The sequence below is a fragment of the Triturus cristatus genome, chromosome 5_2, assembly GCF_964204655.1.
Source record: "Triturus cristatus chromosome 5_2, aTriCri1.1, whole genome shotgun sequence".
Classification (NCBI taxonomy): Eukaryota; Metazoa; Chordata; class Amphibia; order Caudata; family Salamandridae; genus Triturus; species Triturus cristatus.
Genome location: NC_140588.1, coordinates 742,181,661 through 742,209,607, shown reverse-complemented (window position 1 = coordinate 742,209,607; position 27,947 = coordinate 742,181,661). Strand labels below are relative to the sequence as shown.

The 27,947-nt window shown below is 46.4% G+C and overlaps 1 protein-coding gene across 2 annotated transcripts in view; it reads right to left on the bottom strand.

Moving 5' to 3' along the window:
• Nucleotides 1-8,988: 8,988 nt before the first annotated feature.
• The window catches only part of CYSLTR1 (cysteinyl leukotriene receptor 1), a 513,637-nt gene continuing 494,678 nt past the window's right edge, over nt 8,989-27,947 (bottom strand). For both annotated transcript variants that reach the window (XM_085607846.1, XM_085607847.1), the window contains one exon: nt 8,989-15,155. In XM_085607846.1, the coding sequence (XP_085463972.1) occupies nt 14,083-15,135 (1,053 nt within the window). In that variant the 5' untranslated portion in view covers nt 15,136-15,155 and the 3' untranslated portion in view covers nt 8,989-14,082. The remainder of the gene's footprint in view (nt 15,156-27,947) is intronic.

The following is a 27,947-nucleotide window of genomic DNA, read 5'->3' as shown; positions in this document are numbered from 1 at the left end:
CACCCCCTGCCCCTGTCTCCACTGCTGCCGCCAATGCAGAGTCTGTGGACATCCAGCGGCAACTGCAGGTTGGTCAGGCTGCGATCCTTAATGTCCTCCATGCCCACGGCAAAACCCTCACCAACATCGAGGCTTTCTTGGAGGGCATTCATTCATCGCAGGCTGACCAACGCAACTTGCTGAGGTCCATAGACTCCACACTGACTGCAGCAGTGGGTCTCCTGCAGCGCGACCTCCCCCCACCTACCCCTGCCCCATCCACACTTCCCACTCCCATGCCTGTCCCACGTACACCCAGACGTCGGCATGCACCCACATCAACGGACACGGGCACCACACCAGCAGGGAAGGTCCACCGCACTCCTCCTGACACGCACACACAGGGTGAGGTAGGCACACCCACTGGGTTGGGGGGCAAACGTGTGACACGCAGCCATAGTGGGAGTCCGCATTCCACCCAGTCCACTCCCTCCAAATCCCCTCCCCTCAGCTCTCCTGGCCACATCTCCCCCAAGGACTCCTTCATGGCCGCTCTGTCCCTGAGCCCCACAGTTACACCACCACGCAAGCGGTCAAGGAGGTCCCCGGTCAGGGTGGTTGAGTCTCCCCCCCTGTCTCCACCCTCCCCCGGTGGCGCTGCGACCCATCCCTCTGACCCCCCCCCTCCTTGGGGCCTGAGGTCCCTTCGGGTGCAGGGGACTCCCTGGAGGACCTTGCAAAGGTGTGTAGTGCCATCCTGGCCTCCGCCTTTGGCACTGACCCACCCCCTGTGGTGGAGTCCTCCATCCCTGCACCCACAACGCCGCCCCTTTGCCCTGATGTCCCTGCGGTGCCTGTTGCTCCCCCCCCCCTGATGCCCTCACCAGTGTGGAAGACGATGCCATTTGACTGTGCAGGCAAGGTAGGGGACACGCATCCCACTGTGTCCCCCATCCAGCTGAGAATCATTGACTGCCCTATGGGCTTTGTGAAGATTGAACTGCCTGCGATCCACGGACATTGTGCTCATGCTGAATAAAGCTTAATTTTGTTTTCATTATCACACTACTGCTATGCTGGTATTGGTGTTGGTGGGGCTGCTACATGGTTTTGGGTGGTGTGTAAGGGTTTGGGTGTGTGGGATATGTAGTAGTGTACTGCTCATTGGTGGGACCCTGTGATCTGTGTGCCATCACAAGGTGTTGGCTAACTTTCTTTGTTCATGTAAGCAGTTACTGCATGGTGCACTTGTCCCAGGGTGTATTCCTTCCTCTGTGTACCCAGCTTTCTTCCCTGCAGGGTGTTCCCAATGTTTAGCGCAGAGCTGTGTCTACATGAGCTGTGTGTGTGACGGAGCCCTTCTACTTTGGCCATGCATGCAGGGCCATGTCTCCACCTGCAACAATCGTGGCATCCTTGGTGATCACTGTACTTGTGTGTGGAGTCTGTTGACATGAGTTCATGGGGACATGTTCCCTTGTAGCCAGTATGCATGTGGATAATTCTGGCCTCACACACATGTGTTACACCCCTCCTGTCTCAGGGCACTGCTGTTAGTGATAGGCACCCACCCCTCCTGTCTCAGGGCACTGCTGGGAGGACTCCACACCCACCCCTCCTGTCTCAGGGCACTGCTGTGAGTGATAGGCCCCCACCCCTCCTGTCTCAGGGCACTGCTGGGAGGACTCTGCACCCACCCCTCCTGTCTCAGGGCACTGCTGGGAGGACTCTGCACCCACCCCTCCTGTCTCAGGGCACTGCTGGGAGGACTCTGCACACACCCCTCCTGTCTCAGGGCACTGCTGGGAGTGATAGGCACCCACCCCTCCTGTCTCAGGGCACTGCTGGGAGGACTCTGCACACACCCCTCCTGTCTCAGGGCAATGCTGGGAGTGATAGGCACCCACCCCTCCTGTCTCAGGGCACTGCTGGGTGGACTCTGCACACACACCTCCGATTTCAGGATATGTACGCTTGGAACATACACGGTGGGGGTACGCTCAATGCATTCGAGGTGAGGGTACGAGTCTACTTACACTGGTGTGGTGGGGGTACACTCCATGCATACGCGGGTGAGGGTACGGGTCGAACTTACACTGTTGGGCCGGGGGGTACGCTCCTTGCATACGCGGGTGGGGGTACGGGTCGTACTTACACTGTTGGGCTGGGGGGTACGCTCCTTGCATACGCGGCTGGGGGTACGGGTCGTACTTACACTGTTGGGCTGGGGGGTACGCTCCATGCATACGCGGGTGGGGGTACGGGTCGTACTTACACTGTTGGCATGGGGGGTACGCTCCATGCATACGCGAGTGGGGGTACGGGTCGTACTTACACTGTTGGGCTGGGGGGTACGCTCCATGCATACGCGGGTGGGGGTATGGGTCGTACTTACACTGTTGGCATGGGGGGTACGCTCCATGCATACGCGGGTGGGGGTACGGGTCGTACTTACACTGTTGGGGTGGGGGTACGCTCCATGCATACGCGGGTGGGGGTACGGGTCGTACTTACACTGTTGGGCTGGGGGGTACGCTCCATGCATACGCGGGTGGGGGTACGGGTCGTACTTACACTGTTGGCATGGGGGGTACGCTCCATGCATACGCGGGTGGGGGTACGGGTCGTACTTACACTGTTGGGCTGGGGGGTACGCTCCATGCATACGCGGGTGGGGGTACGGGTCGTACTTACACTGTTGGCATGGGGGGTACGCTCCATGCATACGCGGGTGGGGGTACGGGTCGTACTTACACTGTTGGCATGGGGGGTACGCTCCATGCATACGCGGGTGGGGGTACGGGTCGTACTTACACTGTTGGGCTGGGGGGTATGCTCCATGCATACGCGGGTGGGGGTACGGGTCGTACTTACACTGTTGGCATGGGGGGTACGCTCCATGCATACGCGGGTGGGGGTACGGGTCGTACTTACACTGTTGGGGTGGGGGGTACGCTCCATGCATACGCGGGTGGGGGTACGGGTCGTACTTACACTGTTGGGCTGGGGGGTACGCTCCATGCATACGCGGGTGGGGGTACGGGTCGTACTTACACTGTTGGCATGGGGGGTACGCTCCATGCATACGCGGGTGGGGGTACGGGTCGTACTTACACTGTTGGGCTGGGGGGTACGCTCCATGCATACGCGGGTGGGGGTACGGGTCGTACTTACACTGTTGGCATGGGGGGTACGCTCCATGCATACGCGGGTGGGGGTACGGGTCGTACTTACACTGTTGGGGTGGGGGGTACGCTCCATGCATACGCGGGTGGGGGTACGGGTCGTACTTACACTGTTGGGGTGGGGGGTACGCTCCATGCATACGCGGGTGGGGGTACGGGTCGTACTTACACTGTTGGGCTGGGGGGTACGCTCCTTGCATATGCGGGTGAGGGTTCGAGTCGTACTTACACTGTTGGCATGGGGGGTGCGCTCCATGCATACGCGGGTGGGGGTACGGGTCGTACTTTCACTGTTGGGGTGGGGGGTACGCTCCTTGCATACGCGGGTGAGGGTTCGAGTCGTACTTACACTGTTGGCATGGGGGGTGCGCTCCATGCATACGCGGGTGGGGGTACGGGTCGTACTTTCACTGTTGGGGTGGGGGGTACGCTCCTTGCATACGGGGTGGGGGTAGGGTCCGTACATATCCGTCCCCACGCTATGTGATGTTTGTGCGGCCCGTACCCAGGCCTTTGCCACGTGGGTGCGATCCGTCCCGCCATTGTTGGGGTGACGTGTGTGGGCGTGGTCCGACTCGTACCCACGCTCTTCAGGCGTGGGTACGGGACGAACCTGTCTGGTTGTGTTGCCGGTTCGCGTGGTGACGGACTTCCGTTGTGGCGGTCGCTGGCTTATCAGGACACGCCCCCACCCCCTCGTGGTGACCAGGGCATGGGAGTCAGGTATGTCCAGGCCATGTGTGGTGTGTGACTTATGTGGTTGTTTTGTGGCCTGCCCTGGTCCTGCCACCCCCACCCCACCCCACTTTCCCCCCTCCCTTAGTTATTCTGACCTTCTGCGGCGTCTGCGTCGTAACCTGTAGAGGAGGTGGACTGCTATGAGGGTAGGGATGACTCGTAGTTCGGGTCCATGTCTGTCCGTCGCGTACTGGTACTCCTTGCTCGCGTCGTCCTGTCGCGTACGGGTCCTCCTTGATCGCGTCGTCCTGTCGCGTACGGGTCCTCCTTGGTGGCGTCGTCCTGTGTGTCCGTCACGTACTGGTCCTCCTTGTTCGCGTCGTCGTCTGTCCGTCTCGTACTGGTGGTCCTTGTTCGCGTCGTCCTGATTTCCCGGCAGTTTTTGGCTGCTGCAAAATATTCACCGTGCGGGGTGACGTCGGTGCGAATCGTGATTCCTGGGTCGTGAATGGCTGGCTGCGAGCGTCCCGACGTCAGGTCGGCGCTTTCCCGGATCGCATTGGTAGGTGTTTTTTTGTTCGGTCGGGCTTTTTTACGATTCGTACGGTAATGGTGTACCCGTGCGAATCGTGATTCCTTGTTTGTAAAAATTGACGACCGGGTACGCGTCGGACGGAGATTATGCTCCGTCCGACGGTTCGTACCCGGTTTTTACCGGATCGTGATCGGCACCATAAACTCAAGAATAAATCCGAGACCATTTCACAAACGTTTTACTGATTTTTATGACATTTTTAAAGCCAAAAACTTTCCTTTACAGTAAGTGCTCTGCCGTGTAAGGCCCAAGTTCCTGGAGCTCAGTTCCCTCTGGGGCTGACAAGTCTTCTGCCTGAGGAGAGGGGACTTGATATGGTGTCTGTACAGAAGCTGCTCCCCAGATTTCTTGCCCTCTCTCTTGGAAGGTTGGTCCATAATTTCAGCCTCTAGCACTTCTTTTTCACCCTGGATTTTACTCTGTGCTCTGGTTTTCTCACACACCCATTCAAATATTCCCAACATTGCTGTATATGTTTTCTTTTCTACCCCAGCCCATCCTGAGTACTCCAAATCATTGCAAAGCAGACACTGTTTAGGGATAGCACAAGACACCACTACCCTTTGAGGCCACTAGCCCCTTCCCAATCCATGGTCACAAGGCCCTTGGATGAATCTTAGCCTGATTGTCAGTTGTGAAGACTGTATAGGTCTCTTCAAGCAGATATTAATCTGAGGGCACCAGTTGCTCAGTGACCACGGTGAAACTGGCACCAGGTCTCTCAGGGCTTCCACCCTAATCCCATTTATATTTAGCTCTTATCTGGATCTCCCCAGGTTATTGGACTAGACAGCCAGGGTAGCTACATCTATCCCTCCCTCTGAGACTAGAGTTCCCTCAGTGAGCATCTTGTCACAATCAGGGCTCACCTGTGATCCCATCTGGAGACTCACCACTGCATCTACTGCATGTGTGCAGGAGCCATTCTTTTTATTTTTACATTTTGAGTCTGCAGTTCGGTGTCCAGTTGTTTTGCAATCAAAAGACCAAGCCTTCTTGGGATCCCAGTTCGTACCCTGGTACCCACCGTAGGACAGTGAAGAGCTTCTAGGCCCACCCAGACCAGGATTATGGGGGCCTGAAGACTAATTTTTATTTTTATCTTTTTAATCCCCTTTTTCCTTTGGGGGGTCTTTTTGGCCTCTTTCTTTTGGTCACCCTCAACAGTGGTAATTTTGGTCACCCATGTATTGACACAGTGGTATGCCTTCTTCCCGAACTCTAGAGGAGGAAGTGGACCTAGGTCTACCAGATGCTTATGTAACTTCTCATTGTAACAATTACTTAAAAGATGCTCTTTCACTATAAAACTGTACAGCCCTTCATAGTCATGCTCTGTTGCCTGTTAGCTTGCTCTCTATATAGTGTACTACAAGGAAGTACACTGTGCAGAGATTCCAGTAGTTCCAATAATGGTACGCAGTGGTGAAGTAGATAATACTAATGCTCTTTTTGTGGTAGTTTGGGCGCACAGTTAGGCTTCTCAGAAGGTAGTGCTAAACATTTATTGTACTCACAGAGGTGATAATTGAGACACACACTCAAGAATACATCTGCTAACATTTTATAAAAAATAATATACATTTTTATGTATATTTTAAGACCAAGAACTTTGATCTACAGTAAGTTCGTCTGGAGCTACGACTTTTATGAGTTCTGAAAATGCATCACATTTGTGTGCAATTATGCACCATTGAAGTCAATGGAGAAAAGCAGAAATATGCATATAAACTCAAGCAATGCTTTCACAAAGTTCACCTTCTCATTTTAGGTCGATAGCAGGGCCAGGCCCAAAGTTCAAGCATGAGAAGTTCAGGAGCATCCCAGATTCAGTCGGGAGCAGGGTGCGGAAGGTGTTGGTGGCTGGTGCATACCGACGAAGGGTGCCACTTGGAAAGATACTGCACAGGAGGACTTAGTGGTAAATCTGGTGGATTCCACTGGAGGGAGGAGGCCACAAGGATTGCAGGACCATGGGAGCAAAGCTGGTTCTTCATTACCGGGGCTGGTGGGGCCAGGTAGAGAGCAAATAGGCCAGCCAGGTCATGTGCTTCAAGAAGTCCTCGCGGTCAGGCGCAGTCAACATGTAGAGGTATTTTAGGGACAGCTGGGCCACTCAAAATGTGTGTCTTAGGAGTCTAAACGTCTCTTGATGGGCGCCTGCTTCTAGTATCGTTGGGAGTATGGCACTGGCTCTTTGTCTTGCTGTTTGCTTTTGGAGGTCCGGTACATCCACATTGGTACTGTGCGGCTCCGATAGGTTCTGGAGTCTCCAAACTTGGTGAGGAGACAGATCTGACCCTGCGGAGCTAGTGTACCACTTTTGGTATGGGTGCCACATTGAACCCATTGGGGAACAGCAGGTCGATAAACCAAACTCAGCGTGACTGTTGCCTGCAGTGTGCAAAGAAGTGATACCTTCCCTCCCCAAAAAGTTCTTGGCGATTTTACGAAGGCTGGGGGAGCTCTGGGGTTATTAGAATCCTCAGAGATTCGGGATGACACAGCACATCAGAATTGTCGAAGTCCTAGAGGCAGCAGGCAGGTTTTGGAACCAATTGTCTTCTGCAGCAGGGCTTCAGTTCTCGGGCATCGAGTCTTCTTTGTCCTGGTCTTCTTCTTGTCCATCGAATCAAAGTTCAAGGTCTAGGGATGCCACCAAAAATACAGAATTTAGGCTCATTACAGGGGGAGACATGTCGTAGCCAATGGGTTACCTACCTTTAGGGTGCTTACCCCCTCTAAATGACCATTTCCTGTGAGAAGGGGCACTACTCTAGCCCTGATAGGTTGTTTCTCCACCATCCCAAGATGGTTGATCTTCAGGAGAGGGGTTCACATTGCCTGCCCCACCCTAGGGATGTTGCTGGCTGAGTGTGGACTCTGATCCTCATCTAACTAATTTTCCTAGCTTTACTCCCACCGAATGTGAAGCAGGGCAGGGGGGTTGGCATCCTCCACTATCTGGGGAAGCCTGGGATGAACTTCAAAGGCGTCAGCGCCTTTGAGGCTTCCTGCACATGAAGTCCATTCCGGCCTGAAGGATGTATGAAGCACCTCCGCCTAGAGTAGGCTTTGTTTCTGGCCTCTGAGACTGTGGGCTCTATCCCAACAAGGTTGGAACATGTCTGGCGGTGGCAGACTAGCTATAAATTGTCAGAGACCACACTAGTGCTTGGTAGGTTTTCAGGGGACTCCCCCAAACGGTCTCATGTGTACATTTATTAAAAAATCCTTCACTGGCATCAGTGAGGATTTATTAAGACAAGATGTTTGGTGCCAAACATCTTATGGTACAGTGAAGCTATCATGGAGCTAGGAAACTCATAATGACAAATGTCCAGCCCATGTACGTTTTATGGCTTTCCTGTGCACTTACAGTACCCAAGAATGGCTCAGATATTGCAGGAGCCTATCATCTTATGCAGATATCTCCACACATGGGATATAGTGCACCCTGTCTTAGGGCAGTAAGGCCACTGGTACAGGTGACTAACCTATATCTCATGCAGGTTGTGAGGGCATGCCACACAGGACTGTGCAATGTCGACTCTTCACATTTCTCTGAACCAAGACACGCCTCCTGCAGTGTCAGTTTGCATGGTGTTGGTAAGGAGTCTCTGGGGTGGCACAATTCGTGCTGCAGTCCCAGTGGACCCTCTTTGGCACCCATGCCCTAGGTACCAGGGATTCCATTTACTAGGAACTTACAAGGGTGGCTGAAGTTGTGCTAATCGTGGCACTGTTTTGGGAAAGAGATCTGGCACTGGAAGCCTGGTTAGCAGTGACCCAGAGCACGTACAATTCAAAATTACATCAGGCATCAAGCAAAAAGTGGGGGCTAATCATGTCAAAAGAGACACTTTCCAAAAAAGGTCACAGGTGGGATGGCGCATAGTCGGGAGGCAAATGCACAAACAGGAAACTTTAAATTAATCCCACAAATAGGCACAGCATCTTTACAATGTTCAAGGGAGATTGGCCTCAATATAGCACACATGTCCAGAGGGGGAATGCTTCTTCCTAAAATACCATAACATCAGACACCACATGAGTTAAGAACATATAGCCAATCAGTACACAACACATGCAGTGATCACCATCTCCACATGCCGGACATCTGGATATGTTACCCACTGGCTACATTGTGATCACGCAAGGTCGAGGCCCACCGGTATTTTCCATTAAACAATTAATTTATCTTTCCAAAGGTAGCAACTTACATTCATCACCATATATGGATCACTGAAAACCTTTATGACCTACGATGAACATTATAAAAGAAGGCCACAGACCAATTGTACATTAACACAGTCCTCAGGCTGTAACTGTTCTACCGGCAGCTATGTTTATTTAAGCTAACTGTTCCTGTTTAGCCAAACACCTCTTGTCATTTTCAAAGTATTTCGTACTCAAGTAACACTTGCATTAATTAGGGAAAATTGTAATGTAATCAACTGTTGATTTCAAAAGGGAAAAAAACAATTTTTTTTTGCAACGGGCACCGCAATATTTTACACTATTCTTTAAGTAAATTAGAGGATAGACCAATTTGTTCAGCGTGAGGCAGTATTTTATTTCGGTCCATTGAAGTTGCACTGCATAACATATTGACCAACACATTAAGTGTGAATGGCTGAAGAATGAAAATGTAATAATACTTGATGTTCACACAATGAATTTATTTAAATGTGCATTTACGGTTCTCATATTTAAGAGTGGATGTACTATAGCACTTGAGTGTTTTTTGATTGTTTATACACTAAGGGCTAACGTGATTGGGTGCTTTTGTAAGTACTGGAAAAAGTTGCTTTCGATCGTTAATAAGGCTGTGGGAAGCAGTAAAGCATAGATCAACGTTTGCCAAATAAAGAATCTGTGTTGAACCCATTCCTGTGAGAGCACCCATCTTTCATCCTGTGAAAGGGTTGATGCAGCTCAATGTTTCTTGGATAGTAGCCCATTTTCCTAGCATGCCTGGTGCTTCATGACGGTCAGGCAACGTCTGAATAATAAATAAAACCCTGCTACCTCGTGCAAGACATAATGTTGGCACTCCAGCTTAATATGTTTGCATATAGTACTTTATTTCATAATACAAAGGATGACATGTTTCAGCGCTGATGCCTTTGTCAAATCATTGTTTGCTATGGGAGTGAGTTGTAGTTCCACTGGCTGGCCATGTGTGGTGCATGGCTTACTCTAAGGCTAGAGTACATTTTACCTGTTTTGACACTATTAGGGCTCTGGTAAGTTTAAAAGGTTATTTTGCATTGGTCTTACTCTTTTGAAGACGTGTGATTTGTGTTGGCATGCACCTACATAAACTCCTTTATTTCCCTAACTCCCTCCAATCTAGTAATTATAATTGCCCATTTACCCTTCACTTCCCCTTGTTTCTCCCAAATTCACTGCTGCAAAAATGTATAGCTACATAAATGGAGATCTCTGCCACAGTTATGGAAATATACACATAAAAATTATAGGAGCGGCAGAGTTGGAGATTTCAATCTGTAGTTTCTAAATTACATTAGGTAATCCCACAGAAGAAGTACTTTACATAATCCAAAATATATTTTCTGAAACAAACCCTTAGGTTCTTAGGCGGTAATGTGGTTGTTTTTATTTTTTTAGCTCTAGTTAATATATCAATAATTTTAAATCAATGTACATTAATATTTTACAGTAAAATATGTTTTTGGAAAATAACAAACTTTAATAATATTTTCCATATTTTCCTATAAGCAGATCTCCACACCAGAGGCAAGGAATTCCACAATCAGCTGTAAAGTTGCTAATAGTAACTACGATCCTAAAATGGGGTATAAAATACTCCACCATCTCATTTAGGAGTGTGGAGACTCCTAAATCTACACCCAGGCGCAAACCTCCGCTTGAGAATGTGAATACCAAAAGTGGAGACGTCTACCTAATTGTAGGAGTGGATTTACACGTAGGTATATCAATTCATGTAAATTTATCTTTGTGAATCAAACTCTGTCTCTTACTTCAAGTGCTTCTTGTGAAAAATCTTCATTTTAAATAAAGAGATAATGAAAAGCATGATTTACAACACAACTCTCTTAACTCAGCAAAGTGCTTCCCTATGATGGAACATGTTGTAGGGGATCTTCAATGAATCTCTGCTCGGGGAATATCGACAGAGTTCTGCTGAGGATACTGTCACTGTTGGAAAGCTTCAAATCAGAAAAACAATGTCCTTGCTGTATTGTTAGTCCACTGTAAATCCTATTGATGGCCCCAAAACCGCAACATAAATGTACAACATAACACATTCCATTTCTTTGTGCTAGTCTGTGATATTTTAAAAGAAGATGTAGTATGCTAGTACCTTGGTAGCTTCAAAGTTCACACTGGTAGAAAGGAAGGAAGGGGAGAGTAGGAGGAGAAGATGTGGTTATGGGGGTGGAGGCACATAGCGAAGAGGCACGGCTAAGCATGAAGAAAATGACTTGGTTTAAGATAAGGCATTTATAAGAGACCTTTATTGAAAACATTGCAGAAGTTGAGGTAATTCTGTTTCTACTAAGTGCAGCAAGGGGGAGTTCAAGAGGATTGGGTATCTTGTGCACAAAACCTTTGACCTGTGACTCAACTGTTGTTAGCAGGAATGTCCGACTGCCATTGACAGAAGTTAATAACCCGACAGCTGGAAGTCCCAGGGCTGGAGCCTCTAAAAGTGACTTAGGCAAGGCCTTGCATTTGATAAGTGAAGGTCTCCCTGTGCAACGTAGAACATTATTCTAATATACTCTGGCATCTATTCTAGTTTTAGAATATATGCAAAAAACAGATATCAAAATAAAGACAGTAGAGCACTAATGACTATACACTGTAAAACTACATCACAAAGGTAAGTACACTTCGAAATGGAATAAGTGATTAAATAGTTGAACTGGTGCAAACAGGCTGCTGCAAGAGCACATACAGAGTGCTTTATGCTATTTACAGTCATCAGCAAACGGCAGTGTAAGTAAAAGAGCATGACTTATGTAACAAGGGGGCTATACAGCTTGTTGACAGTTTACTGAGTGTGGTAAAGGTCATTGCATCACAGATTGACTCAATGAGCCTCCAATGGGACATTATGCTTGATGTTATCTTAAGCGCTCACAAAGTCGAAATTAAAGGGAGGTGCAGGCTTACGGGAAAATGTTCAGTTTACAAAGGGTGGTTGAAGACAGGCTGCTTTGGCGTAACATATTGAAACTTTTTTTTAATATTTTTACACTAAAACACATATTTTTCTAAACATCTTCTGAGTGCATACAACACAATGGATAAATAACTACATTGAGGCATGTATCTTGAACAATCAAATTTACATTGAGCGACAAAGTTGTATTTGGATCATTACGGGAAAATGAACACAAATCCAAAGGTGGTTTGTGGTAAATTTCCCTAGGCAAAATCAACCTCAAAGCAAAGCTTATGAACACAAACTCAACATCTGATCGAACGTCAAATATAAACAATGTTGTTTGCAGGAGCAAACCAAACATGACCGCTTAAATATTTTTCTCTTGGACTTTACCATTGAGTTACGTTTCACTGATGTTACTCATATTATTTCACTTTGTAAAGACCATATGCTTATCATGCAAGCTGCAACGTCCAAAAGGCACATTGAAAAGAGAAATATATTGTAGGATCCTGTGTGTCCTCATTCCCATAGTGCGCCAGGTATGCTCAGACGTGAGTCCTGTGCTCACTGTGCCACTGGAATCAAGCTATCCTGGTTGAAGAGGGGTGAAACCCCGAAACCGGTCCTAGGATGCTTGTTTCCGGTCCAGGGAGGACCTGGCTTGGCAATTCGGGCTGGACTGTTCCCATGAGGCACAGGGTCAAGACTGATTTGCATTTAGCCAGGTCTAATCTGGGGTGGCATGGTGAGCAAAAGAATGATGGATTCAACCCAGATCTCTTGACTGGGGGTGAATGTTTTGATGTGTTCTACATTCCGTCCATCAATTGTGTGTCTTTTGCTTTCTCGCCTTAAGTGCGCCAGGTATGCTCAGACGTGAGTCCTGGGCTCACTGTGCCACTTGAATCAAGCTATCCTGGCTGAAGAGGGGTCAAACCCCCGAAACCGGTCTTAGGATGCTTGTTTCCGGTCCAGGGAGGACCTGGCTTGGCAATTCGGGCTGGACTGTTCCCATGAGGCACAGGGTCAAGACTGATTTGCATATAGCCAGGTCTAATCTGGGGTGGCATGGTGAGCAAAAGAATGATGGATTTAACCCAGATCTCTTGACTGGGGTGAATGTTTTGATGTGTTCTGCATTCCGTCCATCAATTGTGTGTCTTTTGCTTTCTCGCTCTAAGTGCGCCAGGTATGCTCAGACGTCTGTCCTGGGCTCACTGTGCCACTGGAATCAAGCTATCCTGGCTGAAGAGGGGTGAAACCCCGAAACCGGTCCTAGGATGCTTGTTTCCGGTCCAGGGAGGACCTGGCTTGGCAATTCGGGCTGGACTGTTCCCATGAGGCACAGGGTCAAGACTGATTTGCATATAGCCAGGTCTAAACTGGGGTGGCATGGTGAGCAAAAGAATGATGGATTTAACCCAGATCTCTTGACTGGGGGTGAATGTTTTGATGTGTTCTGCATTCCGTCCATCAATTGTGTGTCTTTTGCTTTCTCGCCGTAAGTGCGCCAGGTATGCTCAGACGTGAGTCCTGGGCTCACTGTGCCACTGGAATCAAGCTATCCTGGCTGAAGAGGGTGAAACCCTGAAACCGGTCCTAGGATGCTTGTTACCGGTCCAGGGAGGACCTGACTTGGCAATTCGGGATGGACTGTTCCCATGAGGCACAGGGTCAAGACTGATTTGCATATAGCCAGGTCTAAACTGGGGTGGCATGGTGAGCAAAAGAATGATGGATTTAACCCAGATCTCTTGACTGGGGGTGAATGTTTTAATGTGTTCTGCATTTCGTCCATCAATTGTGTGTCTTCTGCTCATTCCCTGTATGTCCAAGCTGGTGTCTGGAATGCTGAGATTGGATGATGCAATGGGATGTGGGAGTGTGGTGTGGTGTGGAGTGGAATCTAGGAGATGGACACACTTGGAGGGAGGATGGAGCACTGACAGGACCTACATTGAATACTGTAACTTAAGAGCCTGACATGAAATAAAGAACTTACCTTCTACCTGCTCCCTGACTTCAGCATTTTGGCAACAAGTTGTTAAGGACCTGTGTGAAAATGCATGCAGGTCCTTAACAATGGCTGACATGAATGCATTGCCTTTTGGGATAGCTCCTGTGTTTGAGACTGAAAGGAGCCTTTTGCCTCAAATAATCCTTAGGTTACGGCAGCAGCAGGAATGTCCTGCCAGGGCGCGATGCTTCCTCCTTCTTTCCTTTCTACTATCCTCTACTACACACCAACATTTTATTACATCATTCACTCACAGCATTTCAGACGCCCGCTCAGCAAGGCAGGGAATGGGAACATACAGTATACTTGCTATACATATGTCGTCGTACCTTGCAAATGATTGTTTTCAGAGGCTATCTGTTACTGAGCTGTACATAACACTTGTTTAACCAAAACGTGACTCCTAGCTTACAGAGCCTTTCAAATAAAGTCCTTCACACTTTGGATTGTGCTTAAAACACAGCTAACTTTCACTGCTGCTATCCTCTTTGGTTTGTTCCTCATGTTTCTCGTTGAATGGGTCGACGGTGAGAGACGGCTTATTCCTCGTGGGAAATATACTGGTAATAGATTGCTTCCGAAAGGTAGACAGCCTCCTCCGAAAGTTCTCCCCTGAGAAGAAATAAAGGAGTGGGTCAAAGCAGCAGTTGGAGGCAGCCAGGGCCAGCGTGATAACCACGGATTTCTGCATGAACATGGTCTCTTCACAGGACCGGCCTCCTCGCAGGAAGTGCAGGTGGACGGTGCGCTGCACGTGATAGGGCATGAAGCTTACGAGGAAGGCAGCCATTACGATGACAATCATTCGGATGGCTTTCTTACGAGATGTCTGCTGCTTGGTCATTGGATTCTTCAGCAAAGTCCTGATAATGAGAGTGTAGCAAACCAGGATGATACAAAAGGGAATGATGAAAAAACAAACAAGGGAAACATAATTCAAAATGAACAGGGTTGATGAATTTTTGGATGCTGGGGGCTCGAAGCACTTTGTTTTGTTTCCACCTTCACCAGCAACTTCATAAGAGCCGTTCATCAGAAATGGGACACTGGTCAGGGTAACAAAGATCCATATACCGACGCACACGAGCTTGGCCTTCCTGACGTTCACCAGCTTTAGGTTCAGGACAGGGAACACAATGGCTACGAAGCGGCTGAAGCTCATGGCTGTCATCATGAAGATGCTGCAGTACAGGTTCACGTAGAACGCGTAGGACGTGATCCTGCAAAGGAGGTCACCGAAGAACCAGTTGCCATTGTGGACATAGTAGACCACCCGCAGAGGGAGTGTGCAGATGAAGAGCAGATCCGAAATGGCCAGGTTAAGCATGTAGATGTGGAAAGCTGTCTTCTGGCTGTACGTTTTGACGAGGATAAACAAGGCAAAGCCATTTCCAAATAGGCCGAAAATGGAAAACATCGAATAAGCTGTTGAGTACACTTGATTCCGGAAGTCATCGATGCTGGGGCAGCTGCTGTTCGAGGAATTTAAGGAGGATATGTTTTCGAAAGCAGCCATCTTCGTTGTCTCAAGGTAGCCTGAGAAATAATAATAAAAGATATATTTACAATATAGACAACAAAACGGATAAAGCAGTTCTACTTTTTTATGATACTTCTGCTTTATTTTTTTTTGCTATATATTAACGTGCCTACGTACAATAAATGTTTGAACAAAGGGGCCACATTTCTCCTGGAAAACCTGGATTGACTTTCACACCAGCATCACTAAAGAGAAGCGCCCACCCTACATCTGTCACTATATCGGAATATATTTTAAGTAGGCTAGGAAATTGAGCTCTATCCTGAAAAATTAAATCAAATCAATTTTTTAAGCATAATTATTAAATTCATTGCAGATCATACCAAAGCTGTATGAAAGGTTCAAATTTAACACCATGCGTAATCTGCTCAAAATTAGTTAAAAAACTTCTTCTTGGCTAAAAAAGTGCAGCCACCGCTCAAGAGTCAAACTCTTCATCTTAAGGGTTAAGTCATTACAGTCCCTTTAAATTTAGTTGAACTCTTAATAACATCTTTATGTTATGTTAAGTAATTTAAAGAGCGCTCATATACCCTGAGGTGTCTTGGCGCTAGCAAACAGCTTGAACACACCTGGATGAAGCCCTAGTTAAAGGTGACTTATTAAAAAGCCACATTTCCAGCTCCTTTCTGAAGGCAAGCAAGGAGGAAGCAGCCCAGATATGAGGTGGGAGTGGATTCCAAGCCTATGTGGCCCCGGTGGCGAGACTGCTTCCCCCCATTTCACCCTCTTGAATCTAGGGACTACAGCTTTCTTTGCCCCCCATAGATCTCAGATTTCTACTGGGTTCATACCATTTGAACGCTTCTCTCAGGAATTCAGGGCCGATATCATGCAAGGCCTTGTAGGCTATACAGAGTGCCGTGAATTGTATTTATTTACAAAAAAAAAAAAAAATATATATATATATATATTATCTACTGGCGGTCGCCAGTAGATAGTTATAGTTAGGACCGAGTTCCCATAGGAAATCTGAAAATTCTATTTTGAATAAGTTTGGCGCCGGTTGAGTTATCTTCGTGAAATTTTCAAAACTAATGGGGCGCTCCGCTCAGCTCCTACCCTGAAAGTCTCGGGATGATTCGTCAAGCGGGGGCTGAGAAAAAAGGGGGGTCCCAAAACGCGTTTTCCCCATGCATTTTCCCATAGGACCTTTAGTCGAAGGTACAGCCCGAACGGCTGAACAGAATTACTTGAAATTTGGCAAAGAGGCAGTCCTCATGTCAGGCATGTGCCTTTTGCTTAAATGGTGTAAATACGTTAAGTAGTTCCTGAGAAAATCAAAAGTAAAACCACATATATATCTGGGCGGAGCCTAACCACACATCTCATCGTGAGATCCGATTGGCTGTCAGCACTTCATCCAAGAAGTGTTGGCAGCCATCTTGGGACCAATATACATGATAGCACCCCATTAAAAAGCATTGCAGTTAATAGAAGGTTTTAAGACTTTAGTTACATTATAAATCATTTGTTGATGGTACCCTACTCATTTTAGGAATTGTGGTGAGTTCTAAGGTGATTTTACCATGTGAAAAAGCCTTCTGCTGTGATATCATGAATCATGTTTGAGAGAAAACTATTTTCTCATGCTTTTCCCACAGAGGTTTGGAAGGTGATCTATAAGCTAACTGAGAGCATATTTTCTGTAAATTCACATTATCTTTCTCAGTCATGTGAGAATGAAGTCTGACATTCTCAGTAAAACATGTACATCCAACAAGGGCAGAGACTGTCAGTTGATTCCTTTGTGTTCTACTGCAGCTTCCCAGAGTGTTTTAAAGAACAACTAGAGCGCTAACAGTCCTACTTATGACAAACGTATGGCACACCTGAAGCCATCTTGGTTGGAATAAAGTGGTAATTCTTAAAACATTTAATTTAAAAAGGAACAAAATGAGGGGGTTCATTTTGCCATAGAAAGTATGATTAGTGCTGCAGAAAGAAAAATTAGGGCACATTTTGAGCGACTTCTCAAATCCTCTTCTATTTCATTAAAAAATTCTGACATGCAGACTGAAACATGCACTTTCAATACCAGCAGCATACTTCCCTGGTGAGCAGTAGCTTTACTACAGTGATCTAATGAGCAACTAGAGTGCTAACATTCAGAATTTATGGCAAATTTGTGACACATCTGAATGCCTTCTTGATGGAACCAGGTAAAAAACTGAAAGTATTTCCTACTGAGGAGACTGCAGTAAATAAGGAAATTAGGAAACTTCATAACAAATAAATCTCTCAAGATGGCCACCAGAGACAAAAGAGCCCAAATGTAGCCCAAATATCACCCAGATGTAGCCCAAGTATAGCCCAATGACAGAATGTCCCAGAGTGTTCTAACGAACAACTAGAGCGTTAACAGTCTTACTTATGACAAAAGTATGGCACACCTGAAGCCATCTTGATTGGAATAAAGTGGTAATACTTAAAACATTTAATTTACAAAGGAACAAAATGAGGGGGTTCATTTTGCCATAGAAATTATGATTAGTTCTGCAGAAAGAAAAATTAGGGCACATTTTGACTTCTCAAATCCTCTTCTATTTCATAAACAAATTCTGACATGCAGACTGAAACATGCACTTTGAATAGCAGCAGCAGACTTCCCTGGTGAGCAGTAGTTTTACTACAGTGATCTAATGAGCAACTAGAGTGCCTACATTCAGAATTTATGGCAAATGTGTGACACATCTGAATGCCTTCTTGATGGAACCAAAATAAAAAACTGAAAGTATTCCCACTGAGGAGACTGCAGTAAATGAGGAAATTAGGAAACTTCATAACAAATAAATCTCCCAAGATGGCCACCAGAGACAAAAGAGCCCAAATGTAGCCCAAATATCACCCAGATGTAGCCCAAGTATAGCCTAATGACAGAATGTCCCAGAGTGTTCTTAAGAACAACTAGAGCGCTTACTGTCTTACTTATGACAAAAGTATGGCACACCTGAAGCCATCTTGATTGGAATAAACTGGTAACACTTAAAACATCTAATTTAAAAAGGAACACAATGAGGGGGTTCATTTTGCCATAGAAATTATGATTAAGAAAAATTAGGGCACATTTTGAGTGACTTCTCAAATCCTCTTCTATTTCATTAAAAAATTCTGATATGCAGACTGAAACATGCACTTTTAATACCAACAGCAGACTTCCGTGGTGAGCAGTAGATTTACTACAGTGATCTAATGAGCAACTAGAGTGCTAACATTCAGAATTGATGGAAAATGTGTGACATATCTAAATACCTTCTTGATAGAATCAAAGTAAAAAACTGAAAGCATTTCCTTCTGAGGAGACTGCAGTAAATGAGGAAATTAGAAAACTTCATAACAAATAAATCTCCCAAGATGGCCACCAGACACAAAAGAGCCTAAATGCAGCACAAATATCACCCAGATGTAGCACACATGTAGCCCAATGACAGAAGTGTGCAAAACACTTATTTTTTGTGTATTTGCAGTTTTATATAGTGCAGACTTGTCAGGTGTTGGAATGCTTTACATGAGCATTGGTTACATCACACAAGATCCAATTCATTTTGGTTGTAGACATGGGGAGATTAAGTGATTTGACCACAATCACAGAATGTTGAGCTGAAGCAGAAACTCCAGCCTGGTTCCCCAGTTGCAAAGTCTGCAGCTCTGGAAGTAACACCACATCCTCTCGCCAAGGTGCAACATTTAATCAAGTGGTCAACTTGATAAAAAACATAAAGATTACAAATAATTTAAAAGTTCTTTGTCGCTATTTAAAAACTCAGAAAATATGTCCTCATTTTAGTTTTTTAGAGCACTAACCATAATTTTGATGCAAATAAGACCCTCTCATATATGTAATTTCTAAAGGAAATACTCTAGGTATTACAGTTTTGATTACATCAAGATGACATCAGGCGTTCCACACTTTTGTAATAAATATAGAATGTTAGCAATCTAGTTGTTCATTGGGATACTGTTGAGAGGCAGAAGCCAGGGGCACGGACTCTGAAAATTGAAGGCAGGTAGGAGAGTGCAGAGGCAACAATTTGATCACACTGGGCAGGCAGGAAGGGCAGTAGCAGCACAACAGACTATGGAGGGCAGTGGAAAGGGGGGCAGGGGCAACAAACCAACAATACAGGACTGGCAAGAGAGGCTGTGGCAATATACTAGACCATTGTGGGCAGAAGGAAGAGGCAGTGGTAGTACAACCATACATGCCAACAGACCCGTTTCAGCCAGGAAACGTCCAATGTTTTTAAGCTCAAATGGGCTTTATTTGATCTGTCTCCTGTCTACAATCTCCTCTTTTTCAATGTAACTCAAAGGGGAAAATCAATACCCCAGTTTTTTTTCAAAATCTCCCTCTTACCAAGTTCAAAATGTTCAAAATGTTCGCAAGTATAGTACATTGAATCATGGTAGGCAGGAGGAATTGGGGTAGGGACATGGACTCGGATAACAGAGGACAGGAGGGACATGGAGAGGTGCACCAAACTGACCCTACAGGGCAGGCATCAGGGTTTGCAGCAGCACAATACACCACACAGCGCATGCGGGACGGGAGTGCAGCACAACAATCCATAGAAAGCAATAGGGGGGGGGAGACAGGACCATGCACATGGACAACAGAGAACAGAGGGGAAAGAGGCAATGGTAGCTAGCTGACCATAATGGACAGACAGGAGAGAAAGCTGCAGCATAACAGACCGTAAAGAGCAGGAGGGACGGATCAGGGGCATTACAATGGAACAGACAAGCCAGGAGGGATGGAATAGGGGGTCTGCACATGGAAACAGAGGGCTGGGGGAAAGGTGGCAGGGCAGGAGCAGCAAGATGACCATGGAGGTCAGGCAGGATGGGCACTAGAAACAAGACACACCATGGAGAGCAACAATGAGACTATGGTAGCATACACACAGACCACGGAGGGAAGGTGGGAGGGGGTCAGGGGCAGCTAACTGACCACACAGGGAAGGTGGGAGGGCCATGGCAGCACAGACGACCATGCATGGCAAGCGGGAGGGTTAGTGCCAGCACAATGGCTATGATGGGCAAGAAGGAGGGTGCAGGGGCATGACCATGGAGGATAGAAGGGAGGGTCAGGACCTGGTCACAGACAAGAGAGTTCAGGGGAAGGGGCCTCACAACAGACCGCGCGGGGCAGGCAGGAGGAGCAGTTGCAGCACAACAGATCAGGGAGGGAAGAAGGGCGTGGCAGTAAAATGGACCATGGAGGACAGGAGGAAGGGGATAGGGGCATGGCATGTGGACAGGCAGGGTCGAGGTGGCAGGGACAGGATACAGTCATCTGACAATGCTAGGCAGGTGGGAGGGGAGTGGCAGCTCAACAGAACACTCAGAGTAGATAGGAGTGGCAGGTCCATGGAACATAGTGGGCAAAAAGGATGGAGCAGGGGCATGCACAAAGACATCTGAGGGCAGGGGGAATGAGAATAGGGGCAGCAAGCTAAGCACAGAGGCTAAGCAGGAGGTCAATGATGGGCCATAGAATTGGGCAATGGAGGGCAGGAGGAGTGGACTGGTACATCATGCTAAATGGAGGGCAGTGGCAGCACATCAGACCATGCATGGCAGGAGGGAGGAGGCTAGTCCATGGATTCAGACAACAGAGGATAGGGAGGAGGTGGATGGGGCAGCAAGCTAACTGTTCAGAGAAGGTGGGTGTTAGGAACTTTATTGTTTTTAAAATGTGTGTCTGTGCGAACTACTTAAAATATGAACAAGTATGCAGCATAATCTCACTTTTATTCAGGAAGAAGAGGACGTTTGTGACTGTGACTCCGGGCTCACTTGGCAGAAACACCCCCTGACCCTCCACCCCCATCGCAAAATGTAATGCCCGTGAAAAGGGTAGGTGGACGCAGTGTTATATAGAACACAGTCCTGAGAGCACGATTGAAAATGAAAACTATATGTAGTATATGGTATAAACTATGCACCAAAAAGTGTGATATAAGATGAACCGGGGTGTGAATTATAATATGCAATACATTGTGCGCAATGACAGATTCATTGGAGAGCGCGAGATAGCACAGGCACTAGCGCGTGCTATGCGATATGCGCCTTGGAGTGTAATATGCACAGGGCAGTGTTGTGTAACATAGCTAGTCTCTAAAGTTGTAATATAAAATATGTGCTGGGGAGTGTAACGTTGCATATGCACTGTGACAAAGATATGGATCCCAGATTGTAATATGTATGGCATAGCGCTGTGCGTTATAACATACACATCGAGGAAGGCACGTTAGATGGGGCAATATAACCCGTGCGAAGGCAAGTGTGGCATGACATATTCACAGGGTGGTGTTACAGTGCACATGGGCTAGAGAGTGTCATAGAATACGCACTAGCTGGTGGAATACAACACAGAGGTGTGAGGCAATCGGCGGGCACTGGTGGGTGTAACACAGCATTGGGCTCAGCCAGGAGCACGCTGTGACTCTCAAGTGAGGTTCGTCTCCTTTCCAGAGAGTAAAATAAAAAGTATTACACATCCGGCGGTGGATGTGTTTTTTATTAACCGTGAGGGGGGTTTCTTGCATAGTTTGGTCGAATTTTTGTCGTATCCCCTTTGAATGGCTTGGTGTGCGTTTATATTAAATGTGCCCGTCAATAGCTACCCATGTTTGTATAAATAAACGACAAGGGTGTCTACTTGGAGAGTACCCACCGGCGGGGGCGCCGGGATTAGGCACGGTAGGGCGTCAGACACGTCAGAGCTTCACTAGCGGTGTAAATACATTCCATGTGGATTCATTCTATGCATAGTCGTCTTCTAATGAATATCACGCAAATCGTCATGGTGATAGGTACATACGGTTTGTCCAGCATGTCCTAGGTGTTTCTATAAATATATTTATTTTTAAAATAATAAAAAACAAAGGCCGGCCCCGGGGCATGGGGTCCCTGGAGCCATAAGTGGCCTGAGGAGGGGGGCAACGCAGGCCCCTCCTAAACAATTTAAATAAAAAAAAGGCCATGACCCAGGGGTTGGGGTCCCCGGGGCCGATTAAGGCCTTGGGAGGGCCAAATTAATTTTTTTCAACAAAAATAATTAGGGTGCAGGCCCTGGGGGATGGGGTCCCCAGGGCCAGTAAATTAGAAAAAGAAGGGGGGCCACACAGCCCTCCTTCTTAAAAAAATAAAATAAATAAAAGACCGGCATCACGCTGGAGGCCACGCCCCCTCCTTGCAGCACTCTGCAAACGCGCCCCCTGGCCAGTTGTAGGTTGGGGAATTAATTCCCCTTCAATACTGAGGGTCCCTGAGGGCCAACTAGCCCAACAGGTATCTCCAGTGTGCTCCAGGGAGCTGCGTTGCAGACAGGTGTTCTGAGGCCACGCCCCTTTTTACACCTCTATGCAACGCAGCTCTGTGGCGCTTACTGGAGGTACCTAGTGGGCTAGTTTGACCCTAGGGACCCTTAGGATTCAAGGGAACTTAATCTCTCAACTTAGAACGGCCACAGGGCGCGTTTACACAGTGGTGAAGGGAGGGGACGGGGCCTGAGGTGACGTGTGCAAACACGCCCTGTGGCACATTTTAAGTTGGGGAAATAATTCCCTTTCAATCCTGAGGGACCCTGGGGGCCAACTAGCCCACCAGGTGCTTCCAGTAAGCGCCACTGAGCTGCGTTGCAGAGAGGTGATCCAGGCCGTGCCACTTTTTACACCTCTCTGCAACGCAGCTCTGTGACGCTTACTGGAGGTACCTAGTGGGCTAGTTGGACCCTAGGGACCCTCAGGATTCAAATGCACTTAATCTCCCAACTAAAAACGGCCACAGGGCGTGTTTACACAGTGGTGAAGGGAGGGGACGGGGCCTGAGTTAACGTGTGCAAACAAGCCCTGTGGCGCGTTTTAAGTTGGGGAAATAATTCCCCTTCAATCCTGAGGGCACCTGGGGGCTAACTAGCCCACCAGGTGCTTCCAGTAAGCGCCACTGAGCTGCGTTGCAGAGAGGTGGTCCAGGCCGTGCCACTTTTTACACCTCTCTGCAACGCAGCTCTGTGGCGCATACTGGAGGTACCTAGTGGGCTAGTTGGACCCTAGGGACCCTCAGGATTCAAATTAACTTACTCTCCCAACTAAAAACGGCCACAGGGCGTGTTTACACAGTGGTGAAGGGAGGGGACGGGGCCTGAGTTAACGTGTGCAAACAAGCACTGTGGCGTGTTTTAAGTTGGGGAAATAATTCCCCCTCAATCCTAAGGGACTCTGGGGGCCAACTAGCCCACCAGGTGCTTCCAGTAAGCACCACTCCGTTGCGTTGCAGAGAGGTGGTCTAGGCCATGCCCCTTTTTACATCTCTCTGCAATGCAGCTCTGTGGCGCTTAATGGAGGTACCTAGTGGTCTAGTTGGACCCTAGGGACCCTCAGGATTCAAGGGGACTTAATCTGCCAACTTAAAACGGCCACAGGGTGTGTTTACACAGTGGGGAAGTGAGGGGACGGGGCCTGAGGTGACGTGTGCAAACACGCCCTGTGGCGCATTTTAAGAGGTAGTTTTAATCCCCTGCCCTATTATATACTAGGGGCTTACAGAGGAAGTCATGCTGATCACAGGGGGACCCCAATGCATAGTGTTCCCTAGTGTATGTAGGTGTTTTCACTGTATTCTGAGTGTCTTTTAACATAGCACTGGCTCTAGGACTGGTTAGTCAGACTCAGTTACCACCAGTATCCATCTGAAAAAGTTGAGGGCACATGATGATTTTGCAGCAAGGCTTCTTTCTGCTCTTCTGTTTGCTCTTTCTGCACGTTATCCTTCTTCCTGCACTTTTCTTCGTCTTTGAGGACTTCTGTTGCTTCTTTCTGCATTTCTTTTTTTTCTTTCTATGGTTTTTTTCTTTTTTCGTCACATGTCCTATCTCTGTAGGTATAGTTAGAAATTAGCATTTAAAAAAACCTTTGAAATTCAATGAAAAAACCATAGGTTTCAGGCACGTTATAGTTAGGAATTAGCATTTAAAAAACCTTAGAAATTCACTGAAAAAACCATAGGTTTCAGGGGCGTTATAGTTAGCTGGACTTTTCACTCGTACAAAACCATTGAAATTCCCCCGTTATAGTTAGTTCAGCTAACTATAACTCACGTGCCCGCAATGCACTGCTGATGACGTCACATATTACATCACTCATGACATGGTCAGTGACATCACTCATGACATCACTGATGACATCTCAAATTACATCACTAATGACATCACTGATGACATCATCCTTGTGATAGAGTGGCAGACCTCCTCTTCCCCTAATATAACCTTTGATACACACATTCAAAAATAGAAACTACAATGTTCAAAACAATGGACATACCAATACCAGTGACAACAACCTATTCAGTAGTTCTAAGATCCACATACACATCCACTCATTCACCAACAGTCCTATACAGTCACTCATACATGTACTCACTCATCATATGTACTCACACACCTATACATCCTGTTACACAACGCCACTCATCCATAGAGTTACTCACACACATAGTCACTCATGCTAATAAAGAATCAAACATCCATTTACTTGCATATACAGTTATACACACCACCACACTTACTTCTACAGAAACTTACACATACTTAGTCTTTTAAACAATCACTTATAGAAACACATACTTATTCATACAGGAACCCTTTCAATCTCTCACTCTCACATATACTCACTTATATACACCAATAGTCACATATACTAGTTTAAAACATATGTAGTTACTCATAAAGACACTATTGAGACAGTCTATCACTCACTAACACACCCATGCACACACTCATCCACCCATACAGTCCTGCACACATGCTGTCTTCAACACATACAAACAGTGAGTCACTCATTCATGCACCTATGCACTACGTAATACCCCCCACTGAGCCATACAGACACTCATACTGATACTCAAAAAACCAACTAATAACCGATATAGACACTCATGTAGCTACTCACCAACCCATGCAGCCACTTATACACAAAGTGAGAGACTGATACAGATATTTACACATTTAAACATTACTCACTAATCCATGTATTCACTAAAATACACTTAATCTGTCAGTTATACAATCAATTTTTCAAAAACAAATCATCCATTTAGACACTTATATACCCATTTATTCTTCCATCGACCTTGAGATATACATTTATAAAACATATGTAATTTTCAGAAAAACACACATTCACTGGATGATGTCATCAGTGATGTCATTTGAGATGTCATTAGTGATGTCACGAGTGATGTCACTGACCATGTAATGAGTGATGTAATATGTGACATCATCAGCAGTGCATTGCGGGCGCGCAAGTTATAGTTAGCTGAACTAACTATAAAGGGGGAATTTCAATGGTTTTGTACGAGTGAAAAGTCCAGCTAACTATAACGCCCCTGAAACCTATGGTTTTTTCAGTGGAAAAAAAATAAAATATATATATATATATATATATAAATATATATTATCTACTGGCGGTCGCCAGTAGATAGTTATAGCTACAACCTAGTTTCCATAGGAAATCTCAAAATTCTATTTTGAATAACTTTGGCGCTGGTTGACGAATCCTCGCGAAATTTTCAAAACAAATGGGGCGCTCCGTTCAGCTCCTACCCTGAAAGTCTCGGGGTGATTTGTCAAGCGGGGGCCGAGAAAAAGGGGGGTCCCAAAACACTTTTTCCCCATGTATTTTTCCATAGGACCTTTAGTCGCAGCTACAGCCCGAACGGCTGAACAGAATTACGTGAAATTTGGCAGAGAGGTAGCCATTAGGTCAAGGAAGTGCCTTTTGCAGGTCTGGTGTAAATCTGTTCAGTATTTCCTGAGAAAATAGCATTTAAAAGCATATCAATATCTATACGCGCGCACTGTGCGCGCACCCTGCCGTGCGCGAGCGCAATTCTGATTGGTTGTTAGATGTCGGTAAACATTCGAATCGGTCGAAACCAGGAAGTGTCGGCCGCCATTTTGTCTCTCGCAGTCTGAGGGGGTGAAAATCAAAGGTGGAGAACCTCGCAATTTTTTTAAAACTGCGAGGTGCGTGCACCGTGCGCGCACGGCACGAACTGCGAACCGCGCGAACTGCGAAGCGCACCGTGCGCGCACGGAGAAAAACCTGAAAAAAAAACAAAATTAATAAATACATAACTTAGCATTTAAAAACCGTACAAATTCACTGAAAAAACCATAGGTTTCACACACGTTATAGTTACGAATTAGCATTTAAAAAACCTTGCAAATTCACTTAAAAAACCATAGGTTTCACACATGTTATAGTTAGCTGGACATTTCACTCGTAAAAAAACAATGAAATTCCCGCGTTATAGTTAGTGCAGGCAACTATAACTCACGCGACCGCAATCCTCTGCTGAGGACATCAGATATTACATCACTGATGACATATGTGTCTTTCTGAAAAATGAATATTTGTAATATATGTATAGCTAAAGATTAATGGAAGAAGACATGGGTAAATAAGTGTCTAAATACAGTGATGTAATATCTGACGTCATCAGCAGAGGATTGCGGTCGCGTGAGTTATAGTTGCCTGCACTAACTATAACGGGGGAATTTCATTGGTTTTTTACGAGTGAAATGTCCAGCTAACTATAACATGTGTGAAACCTATGGTTTTTTAAGTGAATATATATATATATATGATTCAATTTCCAGGACAGGAATGTCGACGCCGTGTCGTTTGGAAAGTTGTTTTAATGTCAGCTGAAAAGAGTCAGACGCGTTTCGCCTGCCCAGCAGGCTTGTTCACCAACAACTCCAATAAAGTTTTACCACCATTTAAGCTTGTGCATACGTTCCGTGTCACATGATAAACTACAACAATGAAAAGCGAAGACATACTCGTAGTTCTTTGGTCTTAGCATATGCCGATCTCATTTACGCTGTTACATATGAGGTTAAAACATTGTTGAATAATTGGATATGAAATTATTGGCAACATTAGACACTTTTGGTAACAATTAAAATGGCCTATTTCCTGGCCATAACAATAATCATCGTTTACCATCATTGATATCTCTAGTGAGACTAATCACTACAATCGTATCACCAAATCGAAGTCAATATTGCATCTCGGTCCAAATGCATCAATGTTCTTTGACATACAATGCCCCAGTGGGCCTTCATATGATTTTTCCAAACCCGTCACTATTCTTATCATTTTCATTACATCTTATATACTTCCGCGCCTGTGCGCAAAACCTCTCTAATGATATTTTCTCTATCCTTGGTATATACTATTATGTGTCATATTGTATCATACCGAGTTGTCTTCTCTATTTTAAGTGCAAGTGAAAAATAAACAACAAAAAACACAGAAAAATGATTAAAAAAATATATAATTGGATCATGAGGATGATTCATAAATATGTGTACAGGTCTTCTTCCATATTTAACCCCATAGGGGTTTTCGTATTAAGTCTGATAATGCAGAGGAGGAGCCTAGCGCGCAACCAAGATGGCCGCGTAGGTGCGAGGCTCCCGAGGACCTCCGCAACCTCCTACATTTATCCTGAATTCATCCTGCCTCGATTGAGGGGACTGTGTTGGTGAGCCTGAGCTGAGGTGGAACCCGTTTTCCGTTCTCGAATTGGACCCCGGGTGCCGGAGTGAGCACCGATTGAGGTTTGCGGCCTTCTTCTCGCCGAACCCCGGATTTGCGTTGGGGGGTGACCCAGTGGCAAAGTGAACAACAACGGCGGGCCGGGCCTGGCGAGTCGCGTACCCCGCACTTTCGCTTTCGCTTTCTCGCTGTTTCTGCAAGTGAGATCGCGGAGCC